Source organism: Manacus vitellinus, unplaced genomic scaffold, assembly GCF_001715985.3.
Source record: "Manacus vitellinus isolate BGI_N305 unplaced genomic scaffold, ASM171598v3 scaffold_65_pilon, whole genome shotgun sequence".
Classification (NCBI taxonomy): Eukaryota; Metazoa; Chordata; class Aves; order Passeriformes; family Pipridae; genus Manacus; species Manacus vitellinus.
The window spans coordinates 2,074,263-2,086,590 of NW_021940724.1; the positions used below are offsets into that span (position 1 = coordinate 2,074,263).

The window sequence follows — 12,328 nt, forward strand, 5'->3', positions numbered from 1 at the left end:
AACCAAACACCTCTAGTTTAGGCACAAATCTGACAACTCAAAAGAAACAAAGTTCAAACCCTTGTCCTCCTGGTTGAAGGGCTCTAAATTAAAAGAAATTAAAAAATAAATTTGCTTTTATTGAGGCTGGTGGCATAGCACAACAGAGGCTGATTTCAGGCAGAATTTACTGTCCCTGAAAGAATTTCTGTCTTGCACCGAGTGTGACAGTGACAACATGTGGGGAGCTCAGTGCAGAGGGCTGAGCAAAACCAAGCAGGTCCCCTGGAATGAGTGTGGCTGAATTGTGCATTTCTGCAACCCCCTCCTGGCTTTTCCTGCCCCTTGGCTGCCAGGAAAAGCAAGATCAGCTCTGGGTGAGATGTTTGACCCGGGCTGATACCGTGGGGTGAGCAATGCCCTGTGCCTCTGCCGGGATTTCCCCCTCTGGGGCTCAGCACTTGTTTCTCAATGTCAGAGTCTGCACCCTTCTGAATTTTCCCCTTCTCTGCTCGTGGCTATTTTCAGGGAAAAGCTGCACCCTCAGGAAGTAGTGTGGTAGCCTGAACCTTGCTCCTCTGGAATCTCAGTGCTTGGCCGTTGTGTGCAACGAGCTGAATTTCTTGCAGTCGGGGAAGGAAGATGTTTAATGAGCACATCAGGTGCAACTGGAGAGAGCACTAAACTCAAAAGCTGGACGGCTTGTCCCCAGCCAGGAGAACAGACGTCTGCCCTGGTGGAACAGCTCTGGAGCAGCCCCAAGCTCACAATGTTGTCTGCCCTGCCTGGATCCTGCACCCGGCAGAACTCAGCCCTCCCAGTTGCAGACTTAAAGAGTAGTCAACAGGCTTTGCCCGGTTTCTGCTCCTCTTTGCCCAACAGCGGGGCTGATGCTGCAGGTTTGAGGCTGTTGAGGAGGAAAAGGAGCGTGAGACTACAAGGGCAGGGAGGTGAAAGGCAAGAAATGAGGAAGGAAAACACAACTTGATAAGACGAGAGGAGAGAAAAAAGCACTTTTCCGTGGCAGAAACACCCCGACCCATTATAGGGATTAATTCAGGATTTTATCGTGGTCCCCCCACCCCGGGCATCAGGACTTGGGCGGGATGAGGGTGAGGGTGAGACGTGGGGCGGGAGCGGTGATATCCTGGTGATACAGGCACAGTTCGCACTCCGCTCCTTGTTTATTTACTCCTGTAATTGAAATACCTGTGAGGGCGAGGAAGGCGGCTGAAACCTGCAGACACAATGGACCGTGAACTCCAGCTGCCTTTACAAATCCAAACATTTTTATCAGCCTTTGCTGATAAAAATCAGCCATTTATCACCGGGAGCCTGACCCTCAGCAGCTCTTTTTCAAGTCCCTCCAAAGAAAGCGGCATCAGCAGTGAAAACTGCTCAGCATCCAGCTGGTGAGAGGACAGGGCAAACAGTTGTTTTCCTCTTTGACATTTCTGAAAATCTCCAATTCCCCGAAAATATTGCAGTCAATTTTCTCGGCTTTTTCAGTATCTCCCCCCCCACCCTTTTTTTTAAGTGCAAAATTCAACATTTTTGTTTTGTTTTGTTTTTCCAAAAAATTGTATAAATACCCCTCGGTCAGCCCAGAGGAATAATTTTCTCTGTTGCAAGAAAGTGTCATTAATGCACTAACAAGAATTTGGGCAGCTGCTGCCTGACTTTTGCAACGTCTCTTCCAGGCTAGGGAACGCTTCAGAAACTGGATGAGAGTAGGTTTAAATTACATATTAAGAATGAATTTTTACTGTGAGGGTGGTGAGGCCCTGGCACAGGTTGCCCAGAGAAGTTGTGGATGCCCCATCCTTGGAAGTGTTCAAGTCCAGGCTGGGTGGGGCTTGGAGCAGCCTGGTCTGGTAGAAGGTGTTCCTGTCCATGGCATGGGGTAGGAATGGCATGATCTTTAAGGTCCCTTCCAGTACAAACCATTTAGTGATTCTGTGAACTTTGTGCCCATGTTCCAGGATGGTAAACCAAGGCCATACTGGAAACTGCTGCCGGATCCAGCTGCCCTGACAATAAGAGAGCACACTTAAGGCAGCATCCATAGGGCGATGTCCACACAGCTCCCAGCCACCACTGCCAAATTCTAGCCATGGAAATAGTTCCTGGGTGCAGGGTTGGACCGTGCAACTCGGATCCCAGCAGGAATCACACCCACTGCACCCCCATGCTGTGTCCTAAGGAGGTGATGCGTGTTGCACCGAACGTAGGCAAAAACGTGACTTGTCCTTTCCTTCCAAGTTTCCTTTGGAGAATATAAAAAAAAAGAAATAATAAAAAAAAAAACATTAAAAGAGGAGGATGAATCACAGCTTAGTCAGAGTTGGGGCTCGTTAGAGCAATTGCTGATGGTGGTGGCATTTTGATGCCGGGGGCAGAGTGCCAGGAGAGGCTGGCTGGTGACCAGTGGGTTCTTCCAAAGGGGATGGGGAATTAAGTCCAGGATTCTTCTGGTGGGATGCATCCAAAGCCTAATTCCACTGTTCAGGATGCGTTACTAGGTGAGTTCGATGTTAGAGCAGCAGTGGAACATAAGAGGGAATTGAGGGAGTTTGGCTCTGATGTTTTGGAGAAGTTTGCAGCCTGTAAACCCTGTAAGAGATGGGTATACTGTTCTCACAGAAACAGGTTATTTCCCCCTTTTCTGCCAGACTTCCCCTCTTTGCACTGCCCTTTCCTCTTCCACCTCTCTGTACTTGCTGCCTTCATCCCTCAGACACTCAAGGTCATTTTGTCCCCCATCCACCACCAGGACTTTCAGATTTTAAACCCTGCATTACATTTATACCCCTGTCCCTTTGCATTTATTAAATGGTCCCTGAGATGGGGAGGGGTGAAGCAGCAGCTCCAGCCAGCACTGGCTGGTTTATCCCACCCTCCACATGCTCCATCACACAGCGCAGCAGAGGATGTGGGACAGCATCCCTGGCTGTCCCGTGGCATCCTGTGCTTGTTGTGCCTCTCAGCGAGCTGACACACCTCTTACTGACAGCATTCCTCTCCCTCAGTGACTTGATTTCTGGAAAATTCGCTGAGCTAAGCACCCCCGTGGGCTCCTTTCACAGCAGCTGCGAGCAACAGCTTATTTACCGGTCTGGGTGCTATTAATAGGGAGCTGGGATTTTGCATGGCACAACTTGAGAGGGGAAAAATAATCCTCTCAGAGTACCTAGTGAGACATCCTGCTCACCACCCTCTCCCCAGGGTGAAAGTGCCTTATAAATAGTAATGGTTCTTCCAGCTGACCTCCCTCAGAGCAGCTGGGTGCTCGTGCCCCTGAAATCCAGGCCATTTATTTAGGAGTTGAAGCTTTCCGCTCCAGTTATTCAGGAGTTTTTTAGCCAAGAGTTACTAGGTGGAGCTAATTTGAAGTGACTGTGATTTTAATTCAGGCAGGGTTTCGCTTTCGGGCTCCTTTTGATATTGTGGGGGTGGTGACTTGTGAAGCCACAGAGAGGAGAGTGAGCTGCTGGAGGAAGGGGGATGATGCCCAAATTCCTCGTCCTGTAACATCATGTGAATATTTGTCCTACTTCTGATTCATGTTTTAGCTGGCAACTGAGCTTCTGTTGCCCTCCACGTGAAAAGGATTTGGGGATTTTGGAAAAAAAACAACCCTCCTGGCCTTTCCCAAGGATGGATTTTGTGCACAGTGGTCCAGGGACCGCTGTTGTGCCTGATCCCCATCCCACATTTGCCAGCTGGAGCACTCACTGCTCCCTCCCATCTTCCTTCCCACATCCCAAATCTGGTTCTTTTCCAGCTCCCTCATAGTAGCTATTTAAAAATTTTTTTTTTTGTTGTTGCCTGTGAATATTTTTTCCCTGTGTAGGAGAGGGAAGGATTGTGCATTTTTTACTCCATCCATCTTGGCTCCATTTAAGGAATTGGCCAAAAATACCTTCTTTCTAGATGTGTTAACAAATACAAGCCTTTGCTTCCAGGGGAGGAAAATGCCCTATATAATAAAAGAAGGGGTTTGAATGCTTTAAGTATCTGAGATGCTCCTTAACGGGCTTTAAATTTTCAAGCAAAATTTGCTTTATTAAACCCCATCAAAGCAGATGCTCCCACCTCTGCGGCTCTTCCCACCTACCCCATATTCCCACTTCTCCCTGCTGTGGCACGTTCCCACCCAGCATCCTGCCAAAAGGACCCCCCTGTGCCAGGTGGGATAATCCTCATAGCTAAGGCAGTGTTGGGGTGCAGGGGGAGGGTGTTGAGCATCTTTAGGACTTCAGTGTCACCATAGGAATTTTCTGAGTGGTTCCTGGACAATGTCCCAACCCCTCTGTGCTGCAAACACGGGCTGTGTCGGGGTGTGAGTATTGCTGGGGTGCTGTTTGCAGCCTAACTGAAGGTGGAAATGAGACTTGCAGGAACCTGGTGAGCAGATTAAGGAGTTTAATAAACTAACAGAAGAATGAAAATTTAAAAAAAGAATAATAATAATTACATATTTGTCATAGGTGAATATGCATGACAGATAGAAAAATAATAGAACGAAAATATTAAAATATTAATAAATTATTAATGAAATAACAAATAATAAATATGAAACCAGCGAGATTAATAAACTAAAAATAATAAGAGAAATAAATAATAAATCAATACTAAGCACCCGTTTGAGAGCAAAGGTTCCCGCGGAGCATCCCCAGCGCTCCGCGGCCGCTTCACCCTTGCGGGGAGGGACGGAGGGATGCGGGGGGTGGACCAGGCGCCTCCCGGGCGCGGATGCGGGCGCGGAGCGGGCGGAGCAGCCGCGGTGGCCGCGGGCGGAGGAGGAGCCGCCGCATCCCGGGCATCCCCTCCGGGGAGGCGGCCCGGCACCGCATGTGCGACGTGAGGGACGTGCAGGAGCGCAGACACCGGCATCCCCCGGCCCCCGGATCCCCTGAGCCCCCCCGGCATCCTCGAGCCGCCCTCGAGCCCCCCGGGTCCCCCCGGCCCGAACCCTCTGAGCGCGGTGTGGGGGCGCGCCAGTGGAGCCCCCCGTCCCACTGCTGTGTACTTGGAATTCATTTATTTTATTATCACTTTATTATTTTATTTTAAAAATATTGTTATTTGTAGAATAATTTTTATTTTGTTTCTCTCGTTTTGATTTTTTCAGTTAATTTTATTTTTATTTTATTAAAATTCTATTATTTTAGGTTTTTTCCCTTTTTAAAAATTTTATTCCATTTTTATTTTCTATATTTTTATTTTATTTTTTTTCTTACTCCATTGTTATTTTCTATCTATATTTTTATTTTTTGTTTTTTTTTCTTACTCCATTGTTATTTTCTACTTTTCCTAGGGTTTATTTTATTATCCTCATATTTTTTTCCCTTTTATTTCCTTTTTATCCGCTCAATTAATCTTTACTTCATTTTATTTTCCCCTTTTTATTTCCTCGCTTTACCTCCTTTTAATTTTTCTAAATTATTTTTTTTTAAAAAAATTTCATTTTAATCTCCCCCTTTTACTTTTTATTTCCTTTCCGCCATTTTAATGATTTAATTATCATCATCGGTTTTATTAATTTTTATTGCTTTTACTCAATTAATTTTCTAACACGGGAGAAGCGAGACGGGAAAGTTTTTTTAACCGTACACTTTTTTAGCTTGGGGGAGCCTTCACACACCCACCCCCCCTGTAATAACACCCCCATAATTCCCCCCCCTTCGCTGTCGCATCCTTTGGTTTGGGGGGTCGGTGGTCGCGTCCCCGCGGGGAACAAAGCGGGTCCTTTGTCCGCGCTGCAGTTCCGGGGGCGGGCGGCGGGGGGCAGCACTGCCCGGGCCGCGCCGCATCCCCCCCTTCATCCTCCCTTCTTCCCCTCCCATCCTCCTCCTCCCCATCCTCCTTCCTCCTACCTCTCCTCCTTCCCGCCTCCTCCCCGGCTCCGCAGCGCCCGCCGGCCCCTCCCTGCCCTCCCCGCCCCGCGGGGCGGGCGCCGCCGGGCCCGGCCTGTCGGGATAGAAATAGGCGGCACCGGAGCTGCCGGCACATCGCGAGCGGAGCCGGGCAGGGCGGCAGTGGAGACCGCAGCAGCAGCACCAGCGCCACGAGCAGACCTTCTCAATCCTTTTTTTCCCCGGCTGCCTCGCGTGGAGATTTTTCCTACTCTTTTTTTTTATTTTCCTCCCTATTTTTTTTTTTAATATATTTTTCTTTCCATCGCAGTCCGCGGCAGGGCTCGCCCTCGCTCCCCAACAGCGCGCAGCGGCAGCGCTGGTGCGGTTCCTGCCCGGCTTTGTGCCCTGAAGCCCCGTCCCTCCTCTTCCTTCTCCTCCTCCTCCCCCCTCCTGCCGTAAAACCTTCACGAGGCTCCGAGCAGCAGCATCCGAAAGCGCCTCAGCCGCTCGCTGAAACCACCGACTGCAGCAAAAACCCCTTTTATTTTTTGTTACATATTTCCTCCCCCTCCTTCCTCTTTTTTTTTTTTTTCTCCTCCTCCTCTCCCCCGCAAACGCATCAAGGTGGACGCGGAGCGCAAAAAGACCTTTGTTTTAAAAATGCCCATGGAGCTGACGCAAAGCCGCATCCAGAAGATTTGGCTTCCCAATGACAACCGCCCGGCGCTGCCCCGCCGCTGTGAGTACGGGCACCGCAGCATCCCCGCGGGATGGGACGGGATGGGATGGAGGGGTGGGTGGGAAGCAGTCCCCGTCCTCTGCGCTCCCAGAGGGGGCTCTTTGCAGCGCCCTCCTCCCTCAGCATCCGTGCAGCATCCCGCTTCCCCCCTCCTCTGCCTGCTCCAGCATCATCCCCGTGCCCGCATCCCACTCGCTGCCATCCCGTGACTCACTTCCAGCCCTTGGGAGCTGGAGGAAGGTGCAGCCGTCACATGGCCCCGCGCAGCGGAGGATGCGGGGAGGTGCTGAGACACGCGTGGCCCAATTTCCACTCCCTCCTCCCCGCTCCCCCTCTTGGCTTCCAGCCCTGGGATTAAAAGGAAAGGGAGCAGGTTGTTCACCTCGGCGCCCGGTCACCAGCTCAGCAGGGATTTTTCAGGGTGTCACAGAGTCATGAATGGTTTGGATTGAAAGGGACCTTAAAGCTCATCCTGTTCCAACCTCACTGCCATGTGCAGGGATCCCTTCCACTAGACCAGGTTGCTTCAAGCCCCATCCAATTAGTGCATTATAAATTTTTGGTTTTTTTGGAGGTGGAGGCAGGATTAGGGAAATGGATTTAGGGAAAAAAAAACCCAGCTGTTTGCACTTTTATCATTTAACCCTGTGGGATGAGATAAGAGACAGGTGGAGGGGAAGGCAGAAATTAATGATAAAACTTCTGCAGTGCTCTTTGAAGCTCAGAAAAATCCTTGAGGGGTTAAAACCAACCTCTGTGTTTAAAAAAAAAATAAATTATATATATATATATAAATAAAATCAAATGTTTGGGTCATCCAGGTGTTACTATAAACCAATTCATGAATCATAATACGATCTGAAAGCTCAGGAGGCAGCTCCTTTAACTCACCCAACAGCTAAACTGACAACCTACCAGTTGTGCAACTCCGTGTAACTCTAAATGAGCATCGCAGGAATCTGCAGAGCCGGGATGGAGGAGATGGCACTGGATGAAGGATAGAAGTGGCTTGGGCAGTTGGGTGAATCAGTCTTTCCGATGCTTTTCTTCATCAGGCATTTAAAGTCACTTCTGGTGTTTATTTCTCTTGGCTGGAAAGTATCCCCTTTTAAGAAAAATAATAATAATTTTAGAAAAAGCAGATATCCTATGAATTTGCCAGCTGTTGTTGCCCGGGGCTATGGGTCAGGCTCCCTGGAGCAGATGTTGGGACGTGCTGCCTGAGCCTGGCAAGGGCAGCTCTGCAGCAGGAGCTGCTGAGGAAATGGGATTTCAGCAACAGGCTGAACATCTGGGTTGCCAAGGGGCTTTGATCTGAGTGGGGTAAAATGGCTTAATGCTTTGCATGTGTGTCTGTATGGCTTGACTTTTCTCAAGGACTGACACCTCTGAAAGAAATGCCTTGTGCACGCAGAGTCTCCCAGTGTTTCTTGCCACTTGGTTTCTCAGAGGAGAGAATTCCCTCTTGGTAGAGAAGACTAACATATTTAGTATATTAAGGCACTAAAGGGCTTATTAATAACACAATGTGGCTTCTAATTATTTTTTCTCGGGCTGGGAACAAGCCATGCTGGGCACTTTTCGCTATGCAATATGGGAAGAGGGTTGTTAGGCTTTTTTAGATCTATCTTTTTATTTATTTTTTTTTTTAACACAGGGTGGCTATTTTAAACTCGAGGTGCTATTAATTCCTCAGCAGCAACAAAGAGCAGAGCCACAAAGCTGGGTGGGAAGCGGGGGTGTAACGGAGACCACGGCCGGTGTGGTCCCTGGAGGGAGCGGGAGCATCCCTGGGAGCATCCTCTGGAAGCTGCTCCCTGCGCGCGAAATAATTAGTCCGATTGTCGCTTCCTCGTCAGTGGGAGGCTGGAGTGGCTCGGAAGTGGTGCCTTCGTCTGGCCTTTTGACGGCGATCCATTAAATTGCTGTCAAGCTGCACGTCTCTCACGTAGGGGCTGGGAAAGTCAAGTCGTCGCAGGCGCCGGGTGGGCAGAGCCAGGCGAGGGGAGGGGGCTCGGGAGGGGGATGCTCCAGGAGGGAAGGGGCTGCCGCTGCCTTTCTCTGTCCCATCACTTCTCTTTGCCATCACTCCCGCTCGGGGGCTGTGCCTGTAAAACCCCGGCTGGCGCGTTCTCGGGGCGGTAGCGGTTCCACGTGTGCGTGTGATGCAAAGTGCAGAAACCTTCATGCGTGAAGGTGTCAGGGGATTGCGGTGAGAAGAAGCTGCAGAAGGGGAATGTAGGGCTAATGTAGAACATGCGGTGTGGGGGATCACTTATACAAGGAGACCGTAAAAGTGCCTGAAGTGGGGAGGTGGCTGTTTTATCCGACCTGTTAGAGAAGCAAATTTCCTTCCCTCTTGTGGTTTGTATTGTTTTGTTGTGTTTTTTGTTTTTGCTTCCTTCCCTCCCCTGTTCTGGTAAAGCACAGGAGCTCATCAGTGCTGACTTTCTGGCAGCTGTAAGCCACACGTGATGAGCGCCTTCTAAATATCCTGACTGAGCCTGAAAGTCATCCCTGACCTTGACTTACCTGGCTAGATATGGATAAGCGGTAATGAATATCCATTGAAATCCCTGATAGCTTCCCAGCAGTGGTGAAAAGAAATTATGAATGAGGTCTTTGTGAAACACTGAGCAAAACACTGGTTTCTGTTTCATCCCTGATACAAAGTTTCTCCGGAGACTTTTGTGATTTAGTTGGGTTTGGGCTCAGATTCCTGATAAAAAAGTTCCTTGCTGGATACCCTGGTGTTTTGGGAGCTGCTCCCAGGTCTGTAAACAGATGCTTTTTCATGGTCCAAGGGGAACCTGGATCTTGATCTTTCCTTTGGCAGAAAAACAAACTGTGGGGAGATTCCTCAATTACAGGTGTTTAACTCCTGCAGCACCCTTTGGAGGTGGCACGTATGTGCCACCTCTGGGACTGTCACAGATGTCTGGAGCCAAAGGCACATGAACAGTACCCAGTATTGTCCCCATCCTCTTGAACTGCTATTAATGGCCCAAAATCCTCTTGGCTCTTTGAGATCCTTTGTCCACTCTTAAAGGAAGGGTTTCTTTATTTGGGTATTATTCCCTCCTCCTCACTTTATCTAATAAGTGTGTGGGTTTTGTTGCAAAACCAGACTTGCAGCCATAGGCTGTGAGAGGAAGTGAAACTGTTAGAAGGGAAACAAAGATTTTTCTGGGTATATTGCTCAGCTCCCTTGGTATCCAAGTGTGGAAAATTGGCACTTGCTGCCAAAATCGATGAGAGCTGCCCTGGGCTTTTGAAAGGCAGCACTGGGGAGGCAGGTTCTACAAAGGGAGTGAGTGTGAGGGCAGCTCCAGCCTGAGGAATGTGGAATATTTATGAAAAGAAGAAAAAGAGAAAATATATTTTAGGTAGTTTTTAATCTCTTGCCTGCTGTGTCTGCTTTGGTGAGACAACGAGGAAGATGATGGGAGGCTCTTCTCTGCTGTCTGGGTACCAGTGCTGTCACTCTTCCTTGTGGTCTTAATTTGGTTTCTTCAGCTGTTGGATTTATTTTTTTCCTAGAAAGCAAAGGGAATCCCACGTAATTTGCATGTTTTATGGATACCTCTCAGTTTTGTTTGCCCTCTCCAGATCTAATCTGAGTCTCCATCCTCAGGTCCCACCTGCAGGCAGCTGGGACAGGCAGGCAGAGCTCTCCACCTAGACCATAATTAAGCTGGGGTTTATGGCTCTGCCACCAGCCACTCACTCCCTGCATTCCTTTCCCATGAGGTCTCTGGGCTCACCGGGTGGATGGAAGGGTGGGAGGGAAATCCCCTGGAGGGTCTTGCCTGTCCTGCCCTTGCTGGGAGGGCTCTTGGAGTGTCACACTGGGCGGCATGAAAGGCAGCTGGCTAATCTAAATTCCATTAGGCATCATTAAGATCTTCCTTTCCTGGCTTTGTGCCTTGGCCTTGCCCGTGTGCAGCACCATGTGAGAAGCAATTCTTCAGAGCAAGCCCTAGAGAGGAGCAGGGATGCAGCCAAGGGAGAGGGATGCTGCCTCATTACATGTTCCACGGAATGTGTGGTCCAGATGCATCCCCTGACACTGGGGCTGCAAAGTACTAAAAAAAAAAATTCCCAAACTGTATTCCCAGTCCTGTAACCTCAGCAGTTTCCTCTGAACTGAACCAGGAATTTGCCTTCAAAAGGACTTATGGGGGGAGAAAGTGATTCACCTGGGCAGCCTGGCAGCTGATTTGTCTGCATTTTGGTCATGCCATTCAAGTGACTTGGACAGGAATTTCTCTTCACTTGCCAAGTCATTGCTAAGTGCTGCCTCTGGATTTTATTTCCAGCTGTTTGACATGGATGCTCTTTACCACAAAAAAACCCGCAAACCAACAACCCAGCTTAAAATAGGTTTATGAGAAAAAAGGGATAAATTACTTGGATATCTGCTTTTAAATGCTGATGGTTCTGTGGTCTTCATACCCTGTTTGTCTTCAGAAAAGCAGTTGGTTGCATTTGCACGTGTATCAGTTAAGAATCTAGTCAAATATTTTGGAAGATGCTCTCTGGGGGAAGATCTCTGTGCAGACCTGGTATTTCAGCACAGCAGCAGTGTCTGAAGTGTGCTGCTGCAGGACCTGGACCAAAGTACTTGGCCATCCTCCAGCTTTTCACAGAATTGGCCAATCCACAGAAATGGGAGGTTGTGTTTGCCTTGTTTTCTTTTTTTTTTTTTTTTTTTGTTGTTGTAAGTAAGGAAACTGAGGCGTGGAGACTCTCCAGGGAGCCTGGGCCAGCTGCTGGTTCCTTGCCTACTTTGCAGCCATCAGGATGTTCTTACCGTGGCTTTCAGGCTGTGACTGTTGTCCCCCCCTGGTTTGGGTGACACCAGGGTGAATTTGGGTCAGCATGGCTTAGCTGGGCCAGCTGTGTCTCACCAGTGGGAAGCCATGGAGCCATCCACCGTGCCTCCTGCTCAGGGTCTTGGTTGTCCAAACTCACAAGAGGGAGGTACAAGAGATTACAGAGGTGATGGTGCACAAAGAACACAGGTTTTGGGTTTTCTCAGCTGCTGAAGGATTTAGGGGAAGGCTGAGTGAAGAGCAAGTGCCTTGTAGGGTTGATACAAGATGAGCTGGAGGATTCACAGCTGCTCATGTTCTTTCTCCTCCTCCTCCTCATAGCCTGTGGGCCACAGCTTGCCAATTCCCCCACTGTGATAGTGATGGTTGGCCTCCCAGCCCGTGGGAAGACCTACATCTCCAAGAAGCTGACCCGCTACCTCAACTGGATCGGTGTCCCTACAAAAGGTGAGGCATTCACTGGCTTCCTGGGGGAAGCATGAGGTTTGGTCCTCAGGAGTTGCTGTAGGAGCTCAGTGCCTTGGGATGTAGTGGGAGAGCTTTCCAAAATCGGATGGTCCAAATATTGGTGTTTTGCCATCATTTCTGCTGCAGCCTGGGTCCTCCTTCACTTCAAGATCACGAGATGTCCCTTGAGCCCTTTGCTCTAAGGATGTAATTTCTTATCACTTTGCTTGCTTTAATCGCAGAAACTGTACAGGTGAGATGAGCTCCTGATTTTGATGGTTTTTGTCTTTCCCAAATAGTTTTCAACGTGGGGGAATATCGCCGTGAGGCCGTGAAGCATTACAGCTCCTATGACTTCTTCCGTCCTGACAACGAGGAGGCCATGAAAGTCAGGAGGTAAGTGTGGGCACTGCCTCCATCCTGGTGAAGCCCATGGCTGGAGCACAGTTACCCAGTTTGTTCGGGGG

The 12,328-nt window shown here is 49.1% G+C and overlaps 1 protein-coding gene across 5 annotated transcripts in view; it reads left to right on the forward strand.

Moving 5' to 3' along the window:
• The window catches only part of PFKFB3 (6-phosphofructo-2-kinase/fructose-2,6-biphosphatase 3), a 44,417-nt gene that overhangs the window by 16,338 nt on the left and 15,751 nt on the right, over nucleotides 1-12,328 (forward strand). For 4 of the 5 annotated variants that reach the window (XM_018083595.3, XM_018083597.3, XM_018083596.3 and 1 more), the window contains exons 1-3: nucleotides 6,198-6,579; nucleotides 11,736-11,861; nucleotides 12,161-12,257. In XM_018083595.3, the coding sequence (XP_017939084.1) occupies nucleotides 6,501-6,579; nucleotides 11,736-11,861; nucleotides 12,161-12,257 (302 nt within the window). In that variant the 5' untranslated portion in view covers nucleotides 6,198-6,500. Of the gene's footprint in view, nucleotides 1-6,197; nucleotides 6,580-11,735; nucleotides 11,862-12,160; nucleotides 12,258-12,328 lie in introns of those variants that run through there. The other variant, XM_018083598.3, reaches the window with a different exon arrangement.